This window comes from Microcaecilia unicolor, chromosome 1 (assembly GCF_901765095.1).
Source record: "Microcaecilia unicolor chromosome 1, aMicUni1.1, whole genome shotgun sequence".
Taxonomy (NCBI): domain Eukaryota; kingdom Metazoa; phylum Chordata; class Amphibia; order Gymnophiona; family Siphonopidae; genus Microcaecilia; species Microcaecilia unicolor.
In genome coordinates this window covers 502,537,137-502,556,910 of record NC_044031.1, presented here as the reverse complement: position 1 = coordinate 502,556,910, position 19,774 = coordinate 502,537,137, and the positions used below count along the sequence as shown (strand labels likewise).

At 41.3% G+C, this 19,774-nt stretch overlaps 1 protein-coding gene across 2 annotated transcripts in view; it reads left to right on the top strand.

Annotated features, from left to right (window-relative positions):
- Positions 1 to 19,774, top strand: part of ASPH (aspartate beta-hydroxylase) — a 438,964-nt gene that overhangs the window by 257,036 nt on the left and 162,154 nt on the right. For both annotated transcript variants that reach the window (XM_030214873.1, XM_030214866.1), the window contains one exon: positions 2,181 to 2,225. In XM_030214873.1, the coding sequence (XP_030070733.1) occupies positions 2,181 to 2,225 (45 nt within the window). The remainder of the gene's footprint in view (positions 1 to 2,180; positions 2,226 to 19,774) is intronic.

Here is a 19,774-nt window from a genome sequence, read left to right as displayed (position 1 = left end):
ATATACATGTCTAGATGCCCGTTTCTGCATTTTCAATATGCAAACAGGACTCTAAAATGAATATATTTTGCATAGATTCTATCTCTTACAACAGAAGAACTACTGGGCCTGGTATTCAAAAGGAGCTAAACTCGTAAATTTATGCTGTATTTTCAGCCAAACCTTGGTGTCCTTTTTACTAAGCTGCTTTAGTGGCTAACACATCCCTAACACAAGAAAATAATGCCGGCCGCACAAAAATGTTCTGTGTTAGTTTTGCCATCTACACATGGTAAGTGTGCGGTATTTATTTTTTCTAGTTTTTGGGGGGGAGGGGGCGTGTCAGGGGTTGAGAATGGGCATGGAAGTGCTAATCAGCTAGTACGTTGACATTACTGCTGTGCTAACTGGTTAGCATTCCCATAACGGGAACCCTTAGTGCCTCCTAAATAGGAAGCAGTAAGTGCTTGACTATTAATTTTTTTAAATAGCTGTGAGCCAATGTTAACCGTAGTGCATGAACAGAAATAAAACAAATAAAAAAAACAAACCCTTTTTGACTGCTACGCTAGAAATAGGCTTAGCTTGTGGGAAGGACCTACATAAGGGTGCTCTCTTAATGCAGCTTTGTAAAAGGAAAAGGACCTAAGGGGCCCTTTTACCAAGAACTAACCTGTTCCCAATGCAGCAAAAAATGGATTACCGCGTGATACGCTAGTGTGAAACAGTAGTTTTTAAATGTGCAAAATGGGTTTTTTTTATAAGGGGGCAGCTTAGGGGTGGAGAGTGGGCATTCCTGCACTAACCAGTTAACATGTCTACATTACTCTGTGCTAACTTATTAGTGTATGGATAATGCAGGAGTCCTTACCGCCTATAAAACAGGAGGTAGTAAGTGCTCCTGTGGTAATTTATAAAAATGACTGTGCATTAATGGCAACATTAGCACATAATATAAACTAAATAATGGTTGCGGGGGAAGAGATACCCACGTCTGCCTACATGCACAATCAGTATATTTATTTATTTAACACATTTATATCCCACATTTTCCCACTTAGTTGCAGGCTCAATGTGGCTTACACAATACCGTAAGTCTCCGGTTCAATATTACAGATACATAATAAAGTAGAAAGCATGATAAGAAACATAAGTATAAGATACAAGGAATGAAGAGGGGGTGATAATAAAAGTATAAGGGGTTCTCTTAAGAAACAATGAACACACAGGTTGTTACTGGAGGAAAAGCCTCGAGAAGCTCCTAGACTTCAAGGAGCACCCCTTATACTGATTGTGAACATTAGCACATGGCCATTAATGGGAAACAACTAGAAAGCCAAGGTTTGTATGGCTGCAGTAAAAATGGCTTTGGTGCATGAGAAAGTCCTAGGTAAGGGTGTGCTAAGTCACTTTTTACCACAGCTTAGTAAAAATTTTCAACTGAAAATTCATGTTAATGTAGAAGGTTATATGTTATTCTTACAAATTTAGGCCTGCCCTTCAGTTGCCTAGATTTATGAGCTTAGTGCTGACCTTTTTTTTCACCCTAAATCTGCTCCTTTTAAATCCCACTTTTTATGCTCCTAAATTTAGGAGTTTAGTGAAAATTTGGCTATAAATTTAAGCACTTAGCCTTAGTAAATTTTCAGAGAATCCAATTTAGGAACATACCTCTCAAAGGGCTCCTTTTACTAAGGTGCGCTAACGATTATCATGCGCTAAATACCATGCAGTTTGTAGGAATAGTATGCTAATCATTAGCGCATTCAAAATATTTTAGAGTGCCTTAGTAAAAGGACACCAAATTTAGGAGCATAAATCCTTTGAATATCTTGTCCTACATATCTAATAAGCAATACAAAAACATATAAGAGAGAGGGTTGTTTTTTTTCATCATGTTCTTAATCTAATTTGCATTGAAGCAGAACATTTCAGTAGACATTAGCATACTTTTGGGCTCCTTTTACAAACTGGCTTTACTGATTAGAGTATGCTGAATGCGAAGAAGCCCATGTGAATTGAATGCTAATCAGTAGCGTCGCTTTGTAAAAGGAGCCCTTTGTGATTTGTAGATAAGTCTGTGAATTAGAAACATACGTGTTCCTTGTAAATAGCAACCTTATAATTTAAGAATTTGAAATTGTACGTTATGTGGGGTTTTTGGCTTTATTATAACCATGAGCTGTAAAACCCTTTTGCAGAACAAAATGTGCACCATCCGGAAGGACACAGAGAAGAGCCTTCAGGTACAATATTTTATATATATGTAATTCTAGAGAATCAGAGCAGCAGATGCGTATTAAGTATGTGAAAAGCAATTCTATAAGTTGGCACCTAAATTTACATGCCAGTAGAGCATCTGTGTTATAGTAGTAGTGTGTATGTGTGCAATGAATTGGTAATTGCTTGGTAGGCACTATTCTATGACAGGACTACCTAAGGGGCCTTTTTACTAAGGCGTGCCAAAAAATGGCGTGCACTGGTGTAAGGGCGTGTATTGGATGCGTTCAAGTCTATTTTTCAGCTTGCCTGCAAAAAAGGCCTTTTTTTTGCCGAAAATAGACATTGCAGCAAAATTTAAAAATGAGCGCGCGTCCATTTTGAACCTGAGACCTTACCGTTACTCATTGACTAAGCACGTTTACACTGATTACTGCCGGTTAGCGCCACACGGTAGAAAATAGAAATTATTTTCTGCTGGGCATTTCAGAATTGTGTCAAAATTAGAATTACTGCCCAGGGCATGCGGTAGCTAGCTGGTAGTTCTAATTTGACGTGTGTTGTACACGTGTAGGTGCCTACACGTCTTAGTAAAAGGGGCCTCTAAGTCATTTAGATAGAAATTCTATAAATTGCGCTTAGATTTGGCCACTAAAAAAACATGCATCAAGCACAATTAAATAAAAGGCACATGCCCTTTATAAAATAGCGCATGGGGGGGATTCTATATATGGTGCCTAAAAAATCCGTGTGAAAACATTTCCGCCTAAGCGTATTCTATAAGCAGTATCTAGATTTAGGCACAGTATATAGAATACGCTTAGTTGATATCCCAGCGCCTAAAACTACACGCATCCATTTACACCAATGAAAACATGACGTAAATATTGGCGCGTAGATTTAGGTATGCTGGGCCATATTCTGCAACTACGCACGTAAATTTCAGGATGCCCACGAAACGCCCATTTCCCCACCCATAACAGCACCCTTTTTGCCTGCACATGTTAGAAGTTAGGTACACTGCATTACAAAATACGCTTAGTGACTTGTGTACGTAAATTGCAATTATTGCCAATTAGTGCTCATTAAAGCTTGTTAAGGCCTGTTATCAACGCTGATTAGCTTGTTAAGCCAATTAAGTTATGCGTGTTGTTATATAATACACTTGGATTTCGGTGCGGATCTATAGTCGCGCTATATAGAATCTGGGGGATAGTGATCATCCAACCTAACCAAAACCTGCCAATCTGATTCTTACTGACAATAGTCATATTCTGACCATGTTCCCATTATCCTTGCCACCTCATATCCATCCCTTTCCACCTTCTACGCCACCTCCTAATGCTTATTTCCTTATGAACCCAATTCCTCCTAAGTTTAACTTACTTTCCGTTAACCCCATCAGTTTCTGCGTTTACCACAAACTGTATATTCGTATTCGACTTTGTAATTATTAATATTGTTGCTATATAAGCCGCATTGAGTCTGCCATGTATGGGAAAGCGTCTTAACTTTGGGCACCAGACTTACGCCTGCTGATACCTGGCATAAATGCTGGCACCGAAGTTGGGCATGCTGACCCACTATTCTGTAGCACCGCATGCAACTTTAACAAATGCCCCGTCATGGCCGCACCCTCTTTTGAGATATATGCTGTTGGAGTTGAGCGTACAGTGTTACAGAATAACGTGCAGCCAGATGCGTGTGCAGATTCTAGTTGGTGCCAATTAACGTCAATAATTGATTGTTAGTGACCAATTATTGATGTTAACTGGCTTGTTATGCAATTAAGTTGCACCCATATCTCAGGAGTCCGTGCAACTTTGGGCATCCAAATCTGTGCACCATCTTCTGGTTTCTGTATAGCATACCTAGAGATCCGCGCTGAAATCAAAGCATATTCTGTAACAACACCTGTAATCTAATTGGTTTAAGAAGTCTAATCAGTGTTGCTAACAACACTTAACAAGAAATAAGGAGCACTAATTAGAAGTTACACACACAATTTACTAAGTGTATTCTGTAATGAACTGCACCTAAATTCTAATGCACGCAGTTCAAAAAAGGCATGGCTATGGGTGGGGAAATGGGCATTTTGTGGGCATTCCAAAATTTACATACGTAGTTATAGAATATGGCCCATTGCACATAAATCTACACGCTGGGATTTATGCCACATTCTCGCTGGTGTAAATGGAGGCGTGTAGTTTTAGACGCTAGGCTATCAATGAAGCTTATTCTATAAACTGTGCCTAAATCTAGATGCCACTTGTAGAATATGCTTAGGCGGAAATGTTTACTGCACTGATTTTTTAGGAGCCTTATATGTAGAATCTGGGGGATAGGGTTTAACTGCAAAGAGGACGTACACTTAGGTGGAGCATGGGCATCTCATCTGATGGATGTGGTTGTTCTACCTAGTGACGTGTACAACTTGTAGCATGCTATCAGTTGCGCGCATTGCATGGCACACCCACATGCCAGCCATTGACCTGTCATAAGTGGGCACATCTAGCTTCAGGTACACCAACACAGCTTTACACTTGTGTTCAATAATGACTTAGGCACACCTTAAGCTGCTATAGAATTGACTCTAAATGCACCCCTTTGTGGTGCCTAGAATGAGGTGCTAATTTATAGATTTGCTGCCCAAGAGCACTGTGATTAGATAGAAATTAATTCAGACTTGAGGGTGTTTTTTGTGGTAACTGGTTTTACTTAGATTGATAATTCCCATGACCTTCCCGAGCTAGTGTGAACTTATTTTCTTACTGCTGCTTGTATCCATAGCATATTTCCTGGAGTCTCTGGGTAATGTGCCTTCGCTTCTCATTTCTCCTTATTGAGATCATATAGGGCCCCAGTGGTTCCAAAACCTGGTCCTGGAGGCATCCCAGCCAGTCAGGTTTTCAGGATACCCACAATGAATATTCATGAGATAGATTTGCATGCACTACCTCCACTGCATGCAAATCTCTCTCATGAATATTAATTATGGGTATCTTGAAAACCTGACTGGCTGGGGTGCTTCCAGGACAAGGCTTGGGAGCCACTGATATAGGGAATGTTCTGTTTATATAGTACAGTTTGACTTTCATGGAGACTCGATCAAAGAGTTTTAATGTAATTCTTGATGAAATCTGATTAAAGCATCCAAAGATTCTGTGTCAACATTGCTGGAATTTTGGAAGCCTATTAAGAAAGAATTGATTCCTAAATAAATGTACACTGTGCATCACAAGGCTGGGTTATGTGTTCGTGGTTAAGTGGGTCAGAAATCTATAGATATAACTTGTAGGTGATTTTATATATCTTCATGCTCTGGTCTGTAAACTAATACTAAACGTTGTGATAATGTGAAGAATCTAGTCATTAAAAAGTAATTAATGTTTCTTTTGTCTGTAATATTAATGGTTCATTGGAAATCAACTGAAAATTTTAATAGACTTAAAATGTCAAGACAAGGAAAGGACGAGGAAAGCATTTTTCATTCATAAGGTCCCATAAAAGTAATGTCTTTTGGCTTTCCTATTATTTAACTTAAGATCTGGTACATTTCCGTGCAGAATATACTAAAAACTAAGGAGCCAGTTTTAGAAGGGTTAGTTGCCGTTTACATGTGTAAAAAGCTGATTTACATATGCAAGTAATAGATTTTGCAAACTTTACATCCAAGGGAAACCAATTAAGGAGCCAAGCTCCAAAACTCAATTTTTGTGTTGCTTGAGGGGTTAGAAATATCAGAGAGTTAAGTACAGTTCTTTACACCCTAGTTCCAAGCAAGCAGTTAGCTGTTAGTTATGCGTACCTTGGAGCTGATGTAAATGCCAGTCAGTAAAGTTGTCAAAGTATATGACTGTTTCCATCCAAAACATGACCCCTTCGAATCTGTGCATGCAGAGGTACATCCACTCAAGCAGCTGTTTTCTAAAATTGCTACTTGGATGTGTTAAATACTGACAAGAACACAGTTTTCTGAAAACCATTCATGGTCTACCTCACTTCCATTCCTATTGTGTTTGTCTTCTGTGGTTCAACTCCAGCTCTTCAACTATGAACACAGAACAGAAATATTTAAGTAATTCTGCTTTAATCTTATCATCTTCTGTGTATTCCTCCCTTTATCCTTGAACCTCACAATGCTACTTTTATACTTCCTCTTATCAATAACATATCTAAAAAAAAAGCCTTATCCCCTCCCTCCATTTTACCATATTAAGCTACTTTTATTCTCATTTGTATCTTTGCTTTCCTGACGACCTTACCAGCCTCTCTTAGTTTTTCCAGATATTATTACCTGTCTTCATCATTCTGTGATACCTTGTAGTTTATGAAGGCCAACTTCTTTTTCCTCACCTTTTCAGCTACTACCTTCGAGAACCAAAGTGCCTCCTATTCCTCTTTCATTTAGCGTCCTAACAAGAAGGTTTGTTGACCTTAAAATGGCTCCTTTTAGTTTTTCCCACTACTTTTCTACTTCTCTAGATGGTCCCATCCAGCTAACAATTTCCTAAGTTATTCCCCCATCTTAACAAAGTTTGTTTTCTTTTTTAGCCTTCACTTTCGAATGAACCTCCTCCACATATGTCTTAATATTCAGCTAGAGTACCTCTATAAACACTGTATGGTATCTTAATAAAGGGTTTAGAATAAAGTCTCTTATTTTTCTCAGTGTTTTGATAATTAAAAATTAGGAGGAAAAGACCTCATTTAGACCATAAACCACACACTCTTGGAACTTATAGTTTCCTATATATGTGATTGGTCAAAAAAGTCATCATTGGTCTAAAAAAAACCTCCTGTTCACTGTTGTTGAATAGACAAAAAAAAAATTTATACATATACTTTAATTCACAATAACTTTCTTTCAACAACTGTATAAAATAAAATTGTTACTTAGCTTTCAGAAGCCATGCTCATAAACGGCTTCAAATGATCGTCAAGTAATTTTTCTTGTAAAATGCTGTCAATGCATGGGTAGAGGTCCCAATGGGGACCCTTTGCTATGGCTTCTTCTGGAGACCTCACCTCTTTTTTAATGATAATCTCTTATGCTTATGTTCTTTATGTATGGAGGGGAGTTCGCTACTGTCAGGCCTGTTGAAATAGTGTATCTAGATTTTTAGAAAGAATTTGAAAAAGTTCCTCTTGCCTGACTCTTAGATAGGAGACCATGCTTTATTGTGAATTGGGAACTGACTAAAACATAGAAAACAGAACATAGATTTAAATAGTCAGTTTTCTCAATGGAGAATGGTAAATAGTGGTCTGTACTGGGATGTGCTTTTTAACATATTTATAAATGATCTGGAAATGGAAACAGTGAGAGGTGATCAGATTTTCAGACAGTATAAAATTATGCAAAGTTCTTAAATCACAAGTGGATTTTTAGAAATTGCAGGAGGGCTTTGTGAGATTGGAAGTCTGGGCATCCAAATGGCAGATGAAATTTAATGGAAACAAGTGAAACACAGAGGGGAAAAATAATCCAAACTGTAGTTGAACAAAGATATCTACCATATTAGGAGTCACCATCCAGGAAGAGAATGTAGGATTCATCGTGGGCAAAACATTGAAATTCTTAGCTTGTGTCAGAAGATGGGCGTTCTTCTCTTTCGAAAATTCACCTTCAAGTGTGACAAGCAAATCAACACCCACCTAACACACACACACCAAATTGTCCCCTGTCGGTAATCTGCCAGGATCAACTGGATATTTCTTTCCCACTTAATTGATACCTATGCTGTCTCTTTGTTCCATGGCTAGCCAAACATCTATGAAACTTGGAAGCAGCCCCTTACCTACTACTATTATATCCTGGGGAAATGTTTGTATTATCAGATAAAAGCATTATTGGGGAGTATTTAGGTGACCATAATCAGCTTAAATATCTATTTTAGAAAAATAAACATATATGTGTGTTATAGAAAACAAGAGTAAATCAGCAATTAGTCGCCACCCCTTACACTTGCTGTATGGCAGGTGTAAATAGGCGCTCCTAAATGCAGCAGTTAGGTGCCTGACTGACAGTATTCAATAAAGTGCATGCTTAAATAGAGATCCCATGCCCCGCCCATGTCAACTTTGTAGTTACTTACTAGAGCAGTTATGCACCAAGTTATAGATTAACACCTAAGTGCACTTAGGGACTCATTTTCAAAAGACAAAAACATCTAAAAAGTGGCATAAAGCAGCATTTGGTCATTTTTATCACAAAAACGTCCAGATTGGTATTTTCAAAATCTATTTTCAGACGGTTTTCTATTCTGTTCTTTTCCAGTGCGTCCAAATCTAAGACTTGGATATTTTTTAGCCATAATGGAACAAAACAAAACTGTCAGGGTCTAAAACTAAGGTTTTGAGCTAGACCTGTTTTTTTTTAATGAATAAGATGCAAAAGTGCCATAAATGACCTCCCCTTACTCCCCCAGTGACACTTGTGGTGGAACTGTGAGCCCTCCAAAACTCATCGTAAACCCACTGTACCCATACAGGTATATAGGTTCCCTCTTCACACATAAGGACTATTGTAGTGGTGTACATTTGGGGGGTAGTGGGTTTTGGGGGGGGGGGGGGCTCAGCAGACAATGTAAGGGAGCAACAGTGAGATGTGTACCTGGGAGCATTTATATGAATTAGGCTGCCCCATTGCTCTCCTGGGATGTCTGTGGGACCAGTCTTTTAAAAATGATGGGCCCTCCTATATCCCAGTGGCTTGACTTCATATGTTTTCACTTGGACTTTTTTTTTTTTTTTCAAAAGTGGTCAAAAAAATGTATAAAGCACAAAACCTAAAAAAAAAAAAAAAGATGTTTTTCTTTTTTGAACATGACCTTCTTTATTCAGATTTTGGACATTTTGTGCAAAACATCCAAAGTCGGACTTAGACATTATATCGAAAATGCTCCTGTGTGTCACCTAACTGCTGTTTCATTGCCATTTTAATACTTCACATCAGTGGCGTAGCCAGAAGGCAATTTTTGGGTGGGCCAACAGGTTGGATGGGTGGGCACTAGTTGCCAACTTTTTTGAAAGAGAAAAAACAGCAACCTGATGCACTCATACTCTGTCCATACCCCACTCCCCATAACTTCATTGAGGGTTCTAGTGCAGGCTTCAGTGGCTGCAGGCCAATTTAGAGCTAAGGGAAGTACAATAGACTGCACTATTCAACCCCACTGAGCTATGGTCCTCCAACACATATATGGTATTGAAGCCAAACACATTCTGCATCCAGAGAACCTCCTGGCCGTCCACCAACAATGGATACAGAGCACAGCAAGGACAATTCTCCATAAAACTCATCATATAAAGAAATTTTGTTTTCTAGTGTAATCTCAATTACAGACATAAATTAACTTTAAAAAAAATCTATAAAACAAAAGTCACTCAGAACCTAGAGCAAATCTACCATGCCAACACTAACTTCCAAAAACAAAGATCCTACCTATGAAAAAGAAGTGCCTTAAATATTATAGTAGGGCCCTAAAATACAAATACATTTATCAGGAAAGCTGAACAAGCCAAATTACTACAGAATGCTACATGGAAACTTCATGCTAACAGAATACCTCAGTCACACACACAAGACACAAATGCCAAATACAGAATAAGTGACCACAAACTCTAGAAATATAAATTAAACGGAAACCCCAAGAAACTAGACCTTGCATGTAGTACAACACCAGAGAAACAAGAAAGAAAGGCATTTGCTCCTGTGTAAAATATAAAGATGGCACATGCCAGGGATGGTGTTAGTGGTTGCAACTAGGGCAATTGTGCCTGGTTCCCTGGCCAGAGAAAGCCCACCTGCTGGAAGCTGAAGGCATAGCCTGGTAATGGACTTTGGGGTCATTTCCTAGATTTCTGTCCTGGACCCCAGCCATGTTTAACATCAACTTTGGCAAGATGTACAATTCAAATTCAACATGTTATATTCACAACAGTGAAAATAAAATATTTTTTATACCTTTTTGTTGTCTGGTCATTTTTTCTCAAATCATATTGGTCCCAGTCTCTGGTTTCTGCTTCCCTCTGTCTTCTCTTAACTCACTTGCCAGTGTCTCCTATTTGACATTTCTTCTTTCTTCATGTCCATCATCCATCTCCCATCTCTGTTTTCCTATATTTCCTTGTCCAGAATCTCCCCTGTGTTCATATCCCCTCATCCATCATCATTTCCTCTGTGCACCTATGCACCCTATGCCCAGCATATCCCTTCTGTGTTCCTATTCTCCCCCTTGTCTGGTATCTCCCCCCCTCTGTGTCCATATACCCCCCTCTCCAGTGTCCAGCATTTTATCTCTATTCCATATCCCCCCCCCCCCCCTGTCAGGCATTACCCCTCTGTGCCCATGTGCCATCCCCATACAGCATCTCACATTTGTGTCCCTGTCCCCATGCTCCCACCTAATGCCCATAATCTCCCTTCTGTATCTGTATACTTCCCTATGTCCCCTTTCTCCCTCCTCCACACCAATGTGTCCCTCTCCTCTCTGATCCCACCCCCCCAACCAGCTTCTCGTCCTCTCTTTCCTTCCCCTTATGCATCTGGCTCTTTCTCCCTGCACTCTCTCCCTTCTCTCTAACCCCTCCCATAGGTCCAGCACCTTTCTCCCTTTGCTCCAGCCCTCCTTGCAGGTCCACATCTGTCTCCTTTCCTTTCAGCCATCATCTGCATATCCAGCACCTCTCCTTCAGCCCCCCCCCCCCCCACATGTCCAGCATCTCTCTCCCTTTCATCCAGCCCCCCCTACATGTCCAGCATCTCTCTCCCTTTCATCCAGCCCCCCCTACATGTTCAGCACCTTTCTCTTTCATCCAGCCCCCCTACATGTCCAGCACCTCTCCCCTTCACTTCAACCCTCTGCGTATCCAGCACATCTCCTTTCCCTCCACCTCCCCCTGCAAATCCAAAACCTCTTCCCTTCCCTCCAACCTCCCCTCTGCAAATCCCAAACCTCTCCCCTTCCCTCCAACCTCCCCTCTGCAAATCCCAAACCTCTCTCCCTTCCCTCCAACCCTCTGCCCCTAGCAAGTCCAGCACCCTTCACCCTTCTGTTCCCTCCCCTTCCCGGGCCAGCACCCCACTGACTTCCTCACCCTCTCCCACCCCTGCAGCGCTTCTTTTAATGCTATCGGCTGCTGTGCACAGTCTCCCACCCCCGCGGCAGTGCTTACACTTCGCTATGGCGCTGCCTGCCTGACAGCAACTCTATAGATGCGTCACCGACGTCCGACGTCCTGCTCCGGGGCCTTCCCTCTGCCGCGCCGATGTAACTTCCTGTTTACGGAGGCGGGACGCGGAAGGCCCTGGAGCAGGACGTTGGATGTCTGTGATGCATCTGTAGAATTGCTGTCAGGCAGGCAGCACCGTAGCGGTATAAGCGCCGCCGCGGGGGTGGGAGACTGGACAGCAGCGCCGACAGCATTAAAAGAAGCACTGCGGCAGGGGTGGGAGAGGGTAAAGATCTTCTTCTGGGCGGGCCTGAGGCCAAACTGGGTGGGCCTGGGCCCATCCAGGCCCACCCGTAGCTACGCCCCTGCTTCACATCTGTTTGAATGCCAAACGTTAGGTGCCTGCTTTCCTTAATAGAATGCTAGTATAACCAGGTATATGTGTGTGTATGTGCTTAGTCGTCATTACTTACACCAGCTGTAGACCTGGCTTAAATGTTTGTGCCTGTGTTCCACAGATACTGTATATACTTGAATGTAAAACGAGATAAGGGGAGGTATGCTGGACACTAAGGGAGAGGGAATGAGGGGAAGAATGCAGGACACCATGGGGGAGGCGGAAGGGGAGGAATGCTGGATTATAAACCCTTGGCTTAACTGGTTTAAATGTGTGTGCCTGTGTTCCAGAGGTACTGCATATACTTGAATACCCTGTTTCCCCGAAAATAAGACATCCCCTGAAAATAAGACCTAGTAGAGGTTTTGCTGAATTGCTAAAATATAAGGCCTCCTCTGAAAGTAAGACTCTGATGGGACATGGACACAGAAACCTTAATTTTTTTCGCTGCAACCCAAAGATGAAATAACATTAAAGAAATGCAAGAAACAAGACTGAGGTGGAAAATCTATCGTCCAGCGGACTCCTACCATCCTCCTTCACGCTTTTGTGAAGATCAATTACCGGTAAGTGAGCCCAGAAAGAAAAGAAACATCCCCCTTGCAGAAATAATAAAAGAAAAGAAAATGAGTAACTGAGCCCTTTCGGCGCTGCTCCATCGCCCAAGGGCTAAGTCAGACTAGAAGGATGGAAAGTGTTGCGAATGTACAGGAGGAGCGCATAAAGCGCCACCAACGGGGAACGGAGCTACCGTAGAATTTATTTTAACGTTTGTAATACGGTAGGGATGATCCTGCGCCCTAAGCCCTCTCGCAACCTCTCGAGACCCCCAGCCAGAGCAGCCCGGCCCCACATTCCATTACCTTCCCTAGTGCATACCCCTCCATTCCCAGACCAGCCAGGGCAGCTCTGCTCCACTCGAGTCCTGCGGTCACTGTGGGCAGATAGGCGAGCCAAGGCCTACTCCTGCAGGATACCGCCCCCCACTTCAATACTGTTCCCGACCGCCATAGTTCCCCTACTACTCCCGAATAAGACATCCCCTGAAAATAAGACCTAGCGCATTTTTGGGAGCAAAAATTAATATAAGACACTGTCTTATTTTCGGGGAAACACGGTATAAACTGAGGTAAGGGGAGGAATGCCGGACACCATGGGAGGGGGGGGGGAAGGGGAGGAATGCTGGATTATAAACCCTCATTTTATATTGGAGTTAATATTTTCCCCTCCTTTTTGAGTAAAAATGTAATCTGCATTTATATTCGGGTTTATATTCACAAGCACAAGGTATGTCTGTAACTGTAACATCCACCCATGTGTTTCCCCACCTACAAACTATGGGCTATCAAAGATATGTACTTAGTTACAGAGTAGTGTGTAGGCGTATTTTCATCATGTACATGCTATGTGCTAGTTTTCTAAACATTATCCCCCTAATCCTATTTTTCGTTAAATTTTTCGTGAGTTCCTGAATTGTTCCATTTCTTGCCTTCCAACAGTGCCCTTATCCTTGATGTTCTTGTTCTGTCTCTGAGCCATCAGAAGGGTTGCAGTGCTTTCAAAGTACCAATAAGTATAGGCTATTGGTTTTGAGCTTCCACAGCATTTTTGCAGATGTACTGCTATAAGGGAGTCAGTAATTATAAGTACAGATGTGTAGAGCCCTGAAGCTGGCAGTGGAGGCATCCACTCAGCTCAACAGCATCACATAACCCCTCCCCCCCCCCCCCCCCCCCACCCCCAGTTTGGAGGTTATATTTTGCTAGGAAATTGAAGCCCTTGTGTTTGATGAAACCTTGCAAGAATGATTTTTGAGCATGAGTAAAAAGGAGCATTCATTGAAATTGCTCAGTAATTACAAAACCAAGACTCAGTCTGGGAGTAGGAATCATGTCTAGGGGGAAATTAAGGTTGCCTGAAAATTTGATACTGAAAGATAACCCAAGGAACAGTGGTTGAGTTCAGTAGGGGAGTGCATCATGTCAGGGAAGTAGTGGCAGCAAGGGGTGTTGAATGGAAATATTTGTAACTTCTTCCTCATTTCAACCAGTGTAAAAGCACAGATGAAGAACCCCACAGCTGGGGTTTAAAATGAAGGTTCACATGTCATCAGCTACATGCTCTATTACAATACACTGGCTGCCTATAGAAGGGTGGGTGCATTTTAAGGATTTAAGCCCTTGCTTATAAGGCCTTTCATGATATGGGACCAGGTTATCTTTGTGAAAATCTGTTGTTTTACACCCCCTAATTAGGAGGGGCAGGATAATTTTTTATTTTGTAAAAATATAGCTCTGTACTTGACTGCTAGTTCTGACCACAGTCAGTCTGATTTCAGTTGCAGTCTCTTAGATGACAGAATTACTGGCTGACTCTTACTAATTAGTGTGTTTTAGATGAAAAAGAAGCACATATGAAGAAATGTGTAAGGCAGATATATAATTGAACATTACCTACCGAAAATGGGGGAGGGGGGGCAGAGTGGCTTTCGCAGCCACTCTTGTTCCTCTCATCACTGACAATCCCATACCTATTCTCTCTGCCCATAGAAAGTTCCTGCACTTCTTCTGTGGGACTCTGCATTATCAATACAAAGTCTCACTGTTTGGCTCCTTGAGTCTTCACAAAGTGCCTGATAGTGGTAGCTGCTACGTTCCGCAAGTAGGGCATACACATTTTCCACTACCTTGATGACTGGGTAGTCAAGGTAACCCTCCTGAGAAGTGGCACAGACCTCAATTCTTTCTGCCTTACTGTATGTCTCCTAGAACTCTCAGTTTTGTAATAAATTACCCCAAATTACATCTTTAGCCAGTTCAGACCTTACAGTTCATCAGGGCTCTCCTGGACACTACTCAGGGTCGAGCCTTCCTCCCTCAACCGAGAGCAGACAACATAATGCCTCTCTCTGCTCAGATTTCCAGATCCACCCAAGTATCAGCGCGTCAGATACTCTGCCTATTCAGCCACATGGCTTATCTCCACTTCCGAATACTTCAGTGGACATTCAGTGATCTCAAGCCACAGAGTTACTCTCAACCCATATTCAAGTTACTTCACAGCTACGCCACTCGCTATGTCAAATTTTGTTCCCTCTTCTCCTAGTTATCATCCAAGGAACCATTGAGGTTAGATTCTTTTCAAATTCTAATAACACAGAACAAGGGGTTCCTCCTCCATCCCTTGCTCTCTAGCCCTGATGGCTTGGTTCTTGACAACCTAGACTTATATTCCTTAAACCTTCCAGATGGAGTCTCTAGAATACTCCTAGCCTGTAGGAATCCTTCTACACAGAAATGTAACCATTTCAAGTGGAAAAGATTTTCCCTATGGTGTATAGCCAGAGCACTCAACCTTGTTAGGTGCTCTCTTCTACCTTTATGAAGTACCTCCGCCATCTTTTGGAGTCTGGCCTCAAAACTAACTTAGTCAGAGTACATTTGAGTGCCATTTTAGCACTTTTCACTCTAGGGTTGATATTAAGCCAATTTCCATTCATCCCTTGATAGATTCATGAAAGGTTTATTTCGTACCAAACCTTCTGGTGGCGTGGGATTTCAATGTCATCCTCACAGCTCTCATGAAACCTCTAATGTTAAATAGTAGTAGTAGTAGTAGTATTTGAACTACTTCATGCCTGTTCTCTGAAGTTCCTCATGTATAAGGTATTTTTCTCAATAATACTTACTTCTACCAGAAGAGTAAGCGAACCTCAAGCCCTTGTGGCAGACCCACCTTACACCAGGTTCTACCATGATAGGGTTGTGCTCTAAACCCAACCCAAATTCTTCCCTAAAGTGGTATTGGAGTTCCACCTCAAATCAGCCCATTGTACTTCTTGTCTTCTTCCCTAAGCCACACTCTCATCCTGGAGAAGCAGCACTGCATACCTGCTCTAGCGTGTTATCTGGAGTGTAGAAAACCTCATTGGAAGTCCTCCCAAGTTTTGTATCCTTCGACCCTAACAGATTAGGGATTCCTATCACCAAACGTACTATCTCGACTTGGCTGGCTATGGGGCTTATTTTCAAAGCACTTAGACTTACAGAGTTTTTTTTTGTTTTGTTTTTTTTGTACATTTGTACCCCGCGCTTTCCCACTCATGGCAGGCTCAATGCGGCTTACATGGGGCAATGGAGGGTTAAGTGACTTGCCCAGAGTCACAACGAGCTGCCTGTGCCGGGAATCGAACTCAGTTCCTCAGTTCCCCAGGACCAAAGTCCACCACCTTAACCACTAGGCCACTCCTTTGAAAATACACCTTTGTATCTTCTACATGTATGCTCAGGCTGGACTGAACCTTCATGGTCGTGTCACCGCTCACAATGTAAGTGCCATGGCACCTTCAGTAACTCATTTCCACTTTACCTCCATTGAAGGGGGCGACAACGTGGTCTTCTATCTACACCTTCACTGCTCACTACTGTCTGGAGTAGCATTCTAGGCGGGATAGCCAGTTTGGACAAGCAGTCTTGCAAAATCTTTTTACTACTTAAATGTCAACTCCACTCTCTGGCTCTTTTTTTCTGCTAGACTCGCTTTCTTCTTAGTTCATAAGATTATTATTACATTTGTGAGCCTGGCAGCTAGTGAGTCTGACATGTGAGAATATCATGCCTTCTTGTCCTCGGAGAAAGCAAAGTTACTTACCAGGTGTTCTCCGAGGACAGCAGGCATATATTCTCACATCCCTCCTACCTTCCCTTGGAGTTGTTTTCTTAGCTTTAGTATTATACAGATGGTCCTGCGCTCAAGCATTAGGCGGGAAAGTACCTTTGTTTTTTAGTTTGTTTTGCACCGAGAGATTATTCAATGAAATGATTTTATACACAGGGCATTACTATTACCTAAATCCATTTTTTGAACATGTTTTTATTTAAAAAATATATATACTTTGTAAAAGGCTGTTTAGGAGATAATGGGCATGGTCATGTGGCCACTATAAAGTTTATAAGCTCTAATCATCAGCAGGGCTCTTTGATTAACATCAGTTTGGAGTATTTGAGGGAGTGTAAGAGTGAATATTTTTTTTTCCATTTCTCTTAACAATTATTTTGCCTCTGTTTGTACATACTTGGCTAAATTCTATATATGGCGCCAAACCGACACCGAAAAAAGTGCTGTTCTATAAACCGTGCTTAAAGTTGGGCATGGTTTATAGAATAGTATTTATTTATTTATTTATTGCATTTGTATCCCACATTTTCCCACCTCTTTGCAGGCTCAATGTGGCTTACAATACATCATGAATCGTAGAAATCTATAAGAAAATAGATAATAAATAGTACAGAAGGATCTTGGGTAACATTGTAATGATAGAAACATGATGGTAGTATAACAAGCAGATATTATAAGACAATTCTAGATGTATGTGGAGGAGTTCACATTAGTTGATCTTTGTGATATACCGTGTTAAAGAGATGGGTCTTCAGTAGTTTGCAGAAGTTAGTTAGTTCATAAATCGTTTTTAAGTTGCACGGCAGCGCGTTCAAGAATTGTGTGCTCAGGTATGAAAAGGTTGACGCATGCGTTAGTTTGTATTTTAGACCTTTACAGTTGGGGAAGTGAAGATTTAGGAATGTGCGGGATGATTTTTTTAGCATTCCTGGGTGGTAAGTCTATCAGGTCTGACATGTAGGCTGGGGCATCTCCGTGAATGATTTTATGAACTAGGGAGCATATTTTGAACGTGATGCATTCTTTAAGTGGGAGCCAGTGTAGCTTTTCTTGTAAGGGTTTACCACTTTCATATTTTGTTTTGCCGAATATGAGTCAAGCTGCAGTGTTCTGGGCTGTCTGAAGTTTCTTGATTATTTGCGCTTTGCAGCCAGTGTAGAGTGCGTTGCAGTAGTCTAGATGACTGAGTACCATTGATTGTACCAGGTTGCGGAAGACGGTCCTTGGAAAGAAAGGTCTTACTCTTTTTAATTTCCACATTGAGTGGAACATCTTCTTGGTTGTATTTTTCGCATGGTTCTCCAGTGTTAGTTGTATCAAATTCCATTACTCCTTACCCCTTACCCATTAGTTTTGTTCTACAGTATTTTGAACCCCTGAGGCAGACTTCGGGTGAAATTTAGCACAGTTTTTAACTCCTCCATTTCTGTGGCTAAATAAAGCTTGTTTGGATACATATATTGGACTGTTTTGGTCTACTTTTCAGTCTGCTCCTTACCCCTTGGGTAGTGAAAGATCAGGAATATGTTGGATTCATAGATGGACAGAAAATGCTGCTGTATCACCTCGTATTCTCTCCCTTCCCCACCACCGAAGATGATGTGAAATCTTCCTTTAGAAAATATTGCATATTTAAACTTAGTTAGCATGGTACTTATAAGGTGGCTGTTTAGTAGGTAGGGCACATTCTTTATTTTTGGATACTGTTAAATATCTATACAACATAGGTTGGCCTGGTGTTTCAAGTGGCAAGTTCTGTGCACTGCCATGCAGGCAGCTCCTAGTTTGATCCCTCATTAAGGTCATTCTGTCCCCAGGTTGACTGGGGTAGCTGAAGAAACAAAATTCAAAGCCTTACAGGGTGTCATCTGGTGGCTGAATAATTTCAAGGTTCCAGAAGGAGTTCTGGTACATGACGCCCGACCAGGGATGGGCATAGCAACAATCAGATTAGGTGTGATGGGGTGGATATAAAATAAGTGAAAAGTCACCTGATAATTTCAAATGAAGGCTCATGACCCATATGCCTGCTATGGTTCTGAATGAGCTGACAATATAAAGGCGCAAAAGGAAACACCTAGGGCAGAGCTCCTGCCCCTCCCTCTTTATTTTTTATACATCAGATACCAATTGACTAGTTTTGGGGGTAATTTTAAAAGACATGCCCATAGGTAAACTGCATATGCTTGAACGTATGCACATATAAAAACCTATTTCTGTGCATAAAACATAATCAGCGAAGAGATCAGATGGGTGCGGAGAAATGTCTTGAAGTGTGAGGCAATTTGTTGAAACTTACTGGGCTGAGTGAAGGCAGTTATTAGGACAGTTATTGGTAGTATAACTGTGTACTACTGTAATTTTAGCAACATGTTAGAAGTTAGCATAGTTACCAGCTAACAGTTAGTGACACATGTAGCTGTCAGTAGTCACTAGTGGATATGTGGTTTATGAAGGGGAGTGGGCGAAGGATGAGGGTTTCATTGATCAGTTAAAGAGGTGCAGGAACCCAAAAAGGGTAAAAAATAAAAAAATCCCATGCTTAAAAATGTGTATAAAATAAGCTGGGAAATTTGTGCATACTAAAGTGCAAGTGTGGTGTAAATGTGAATGCATACTTTTCTGTGGGACAGTTTTAAAGTGCTTTCCCTTTGAAGGCTGGTGTAACTCTGGGTGCACATCCATCCCATACGTTAGGTGACCTGTTATAAAATTCCCCTCCCTGTGAGGTACCGCATACAATCACAGGCATAATGACAAGATATTTCCTCTTTGTTTCTGTAATTTTGTGTAGGACATTTCATGTTTAACATTGTGCCAGCATGAGATGCTGCTTTCGAAATAGTCCCCTTTTGTCAGTTTTTGTGTATAACACAGTGCTCTGGTTATTCAGTCTGATACTTCATGTACTGTAGCCCCTGTAATTTGCCAGAACTTTCTTTGTAGTCTTTAAATTTAACTCTCAAAAGCTGTACTTCTTTGTCTGCCCTGTTCCAGGTGTAACTTTTGGCATTTGAGGGATAATTTGTTTTCTTTGTTCTGCGTGTGTGTGTTTGGTTGGTCCTTAATTAGATTTCCCCTTATTTTTACAGATACTTAAGGCTTCCAAAAGACTGTCCCTACTGCAAGAGGACCAGCCCTAACTATATGCCACGCAAGGGGAGCCGATGATTTTAATAGATCTTGTGAAGTAATTACTGAGCAGCCCCCGGATCTGTGGGAATGAACACTAAGATTTTATGAATGAGTTCTAGCCAACTGTCTGTTTTTTTTTCTAGTACACTTTTGTTTTAATAATCTAGGTGTTTGAATTTGCATTCCTAT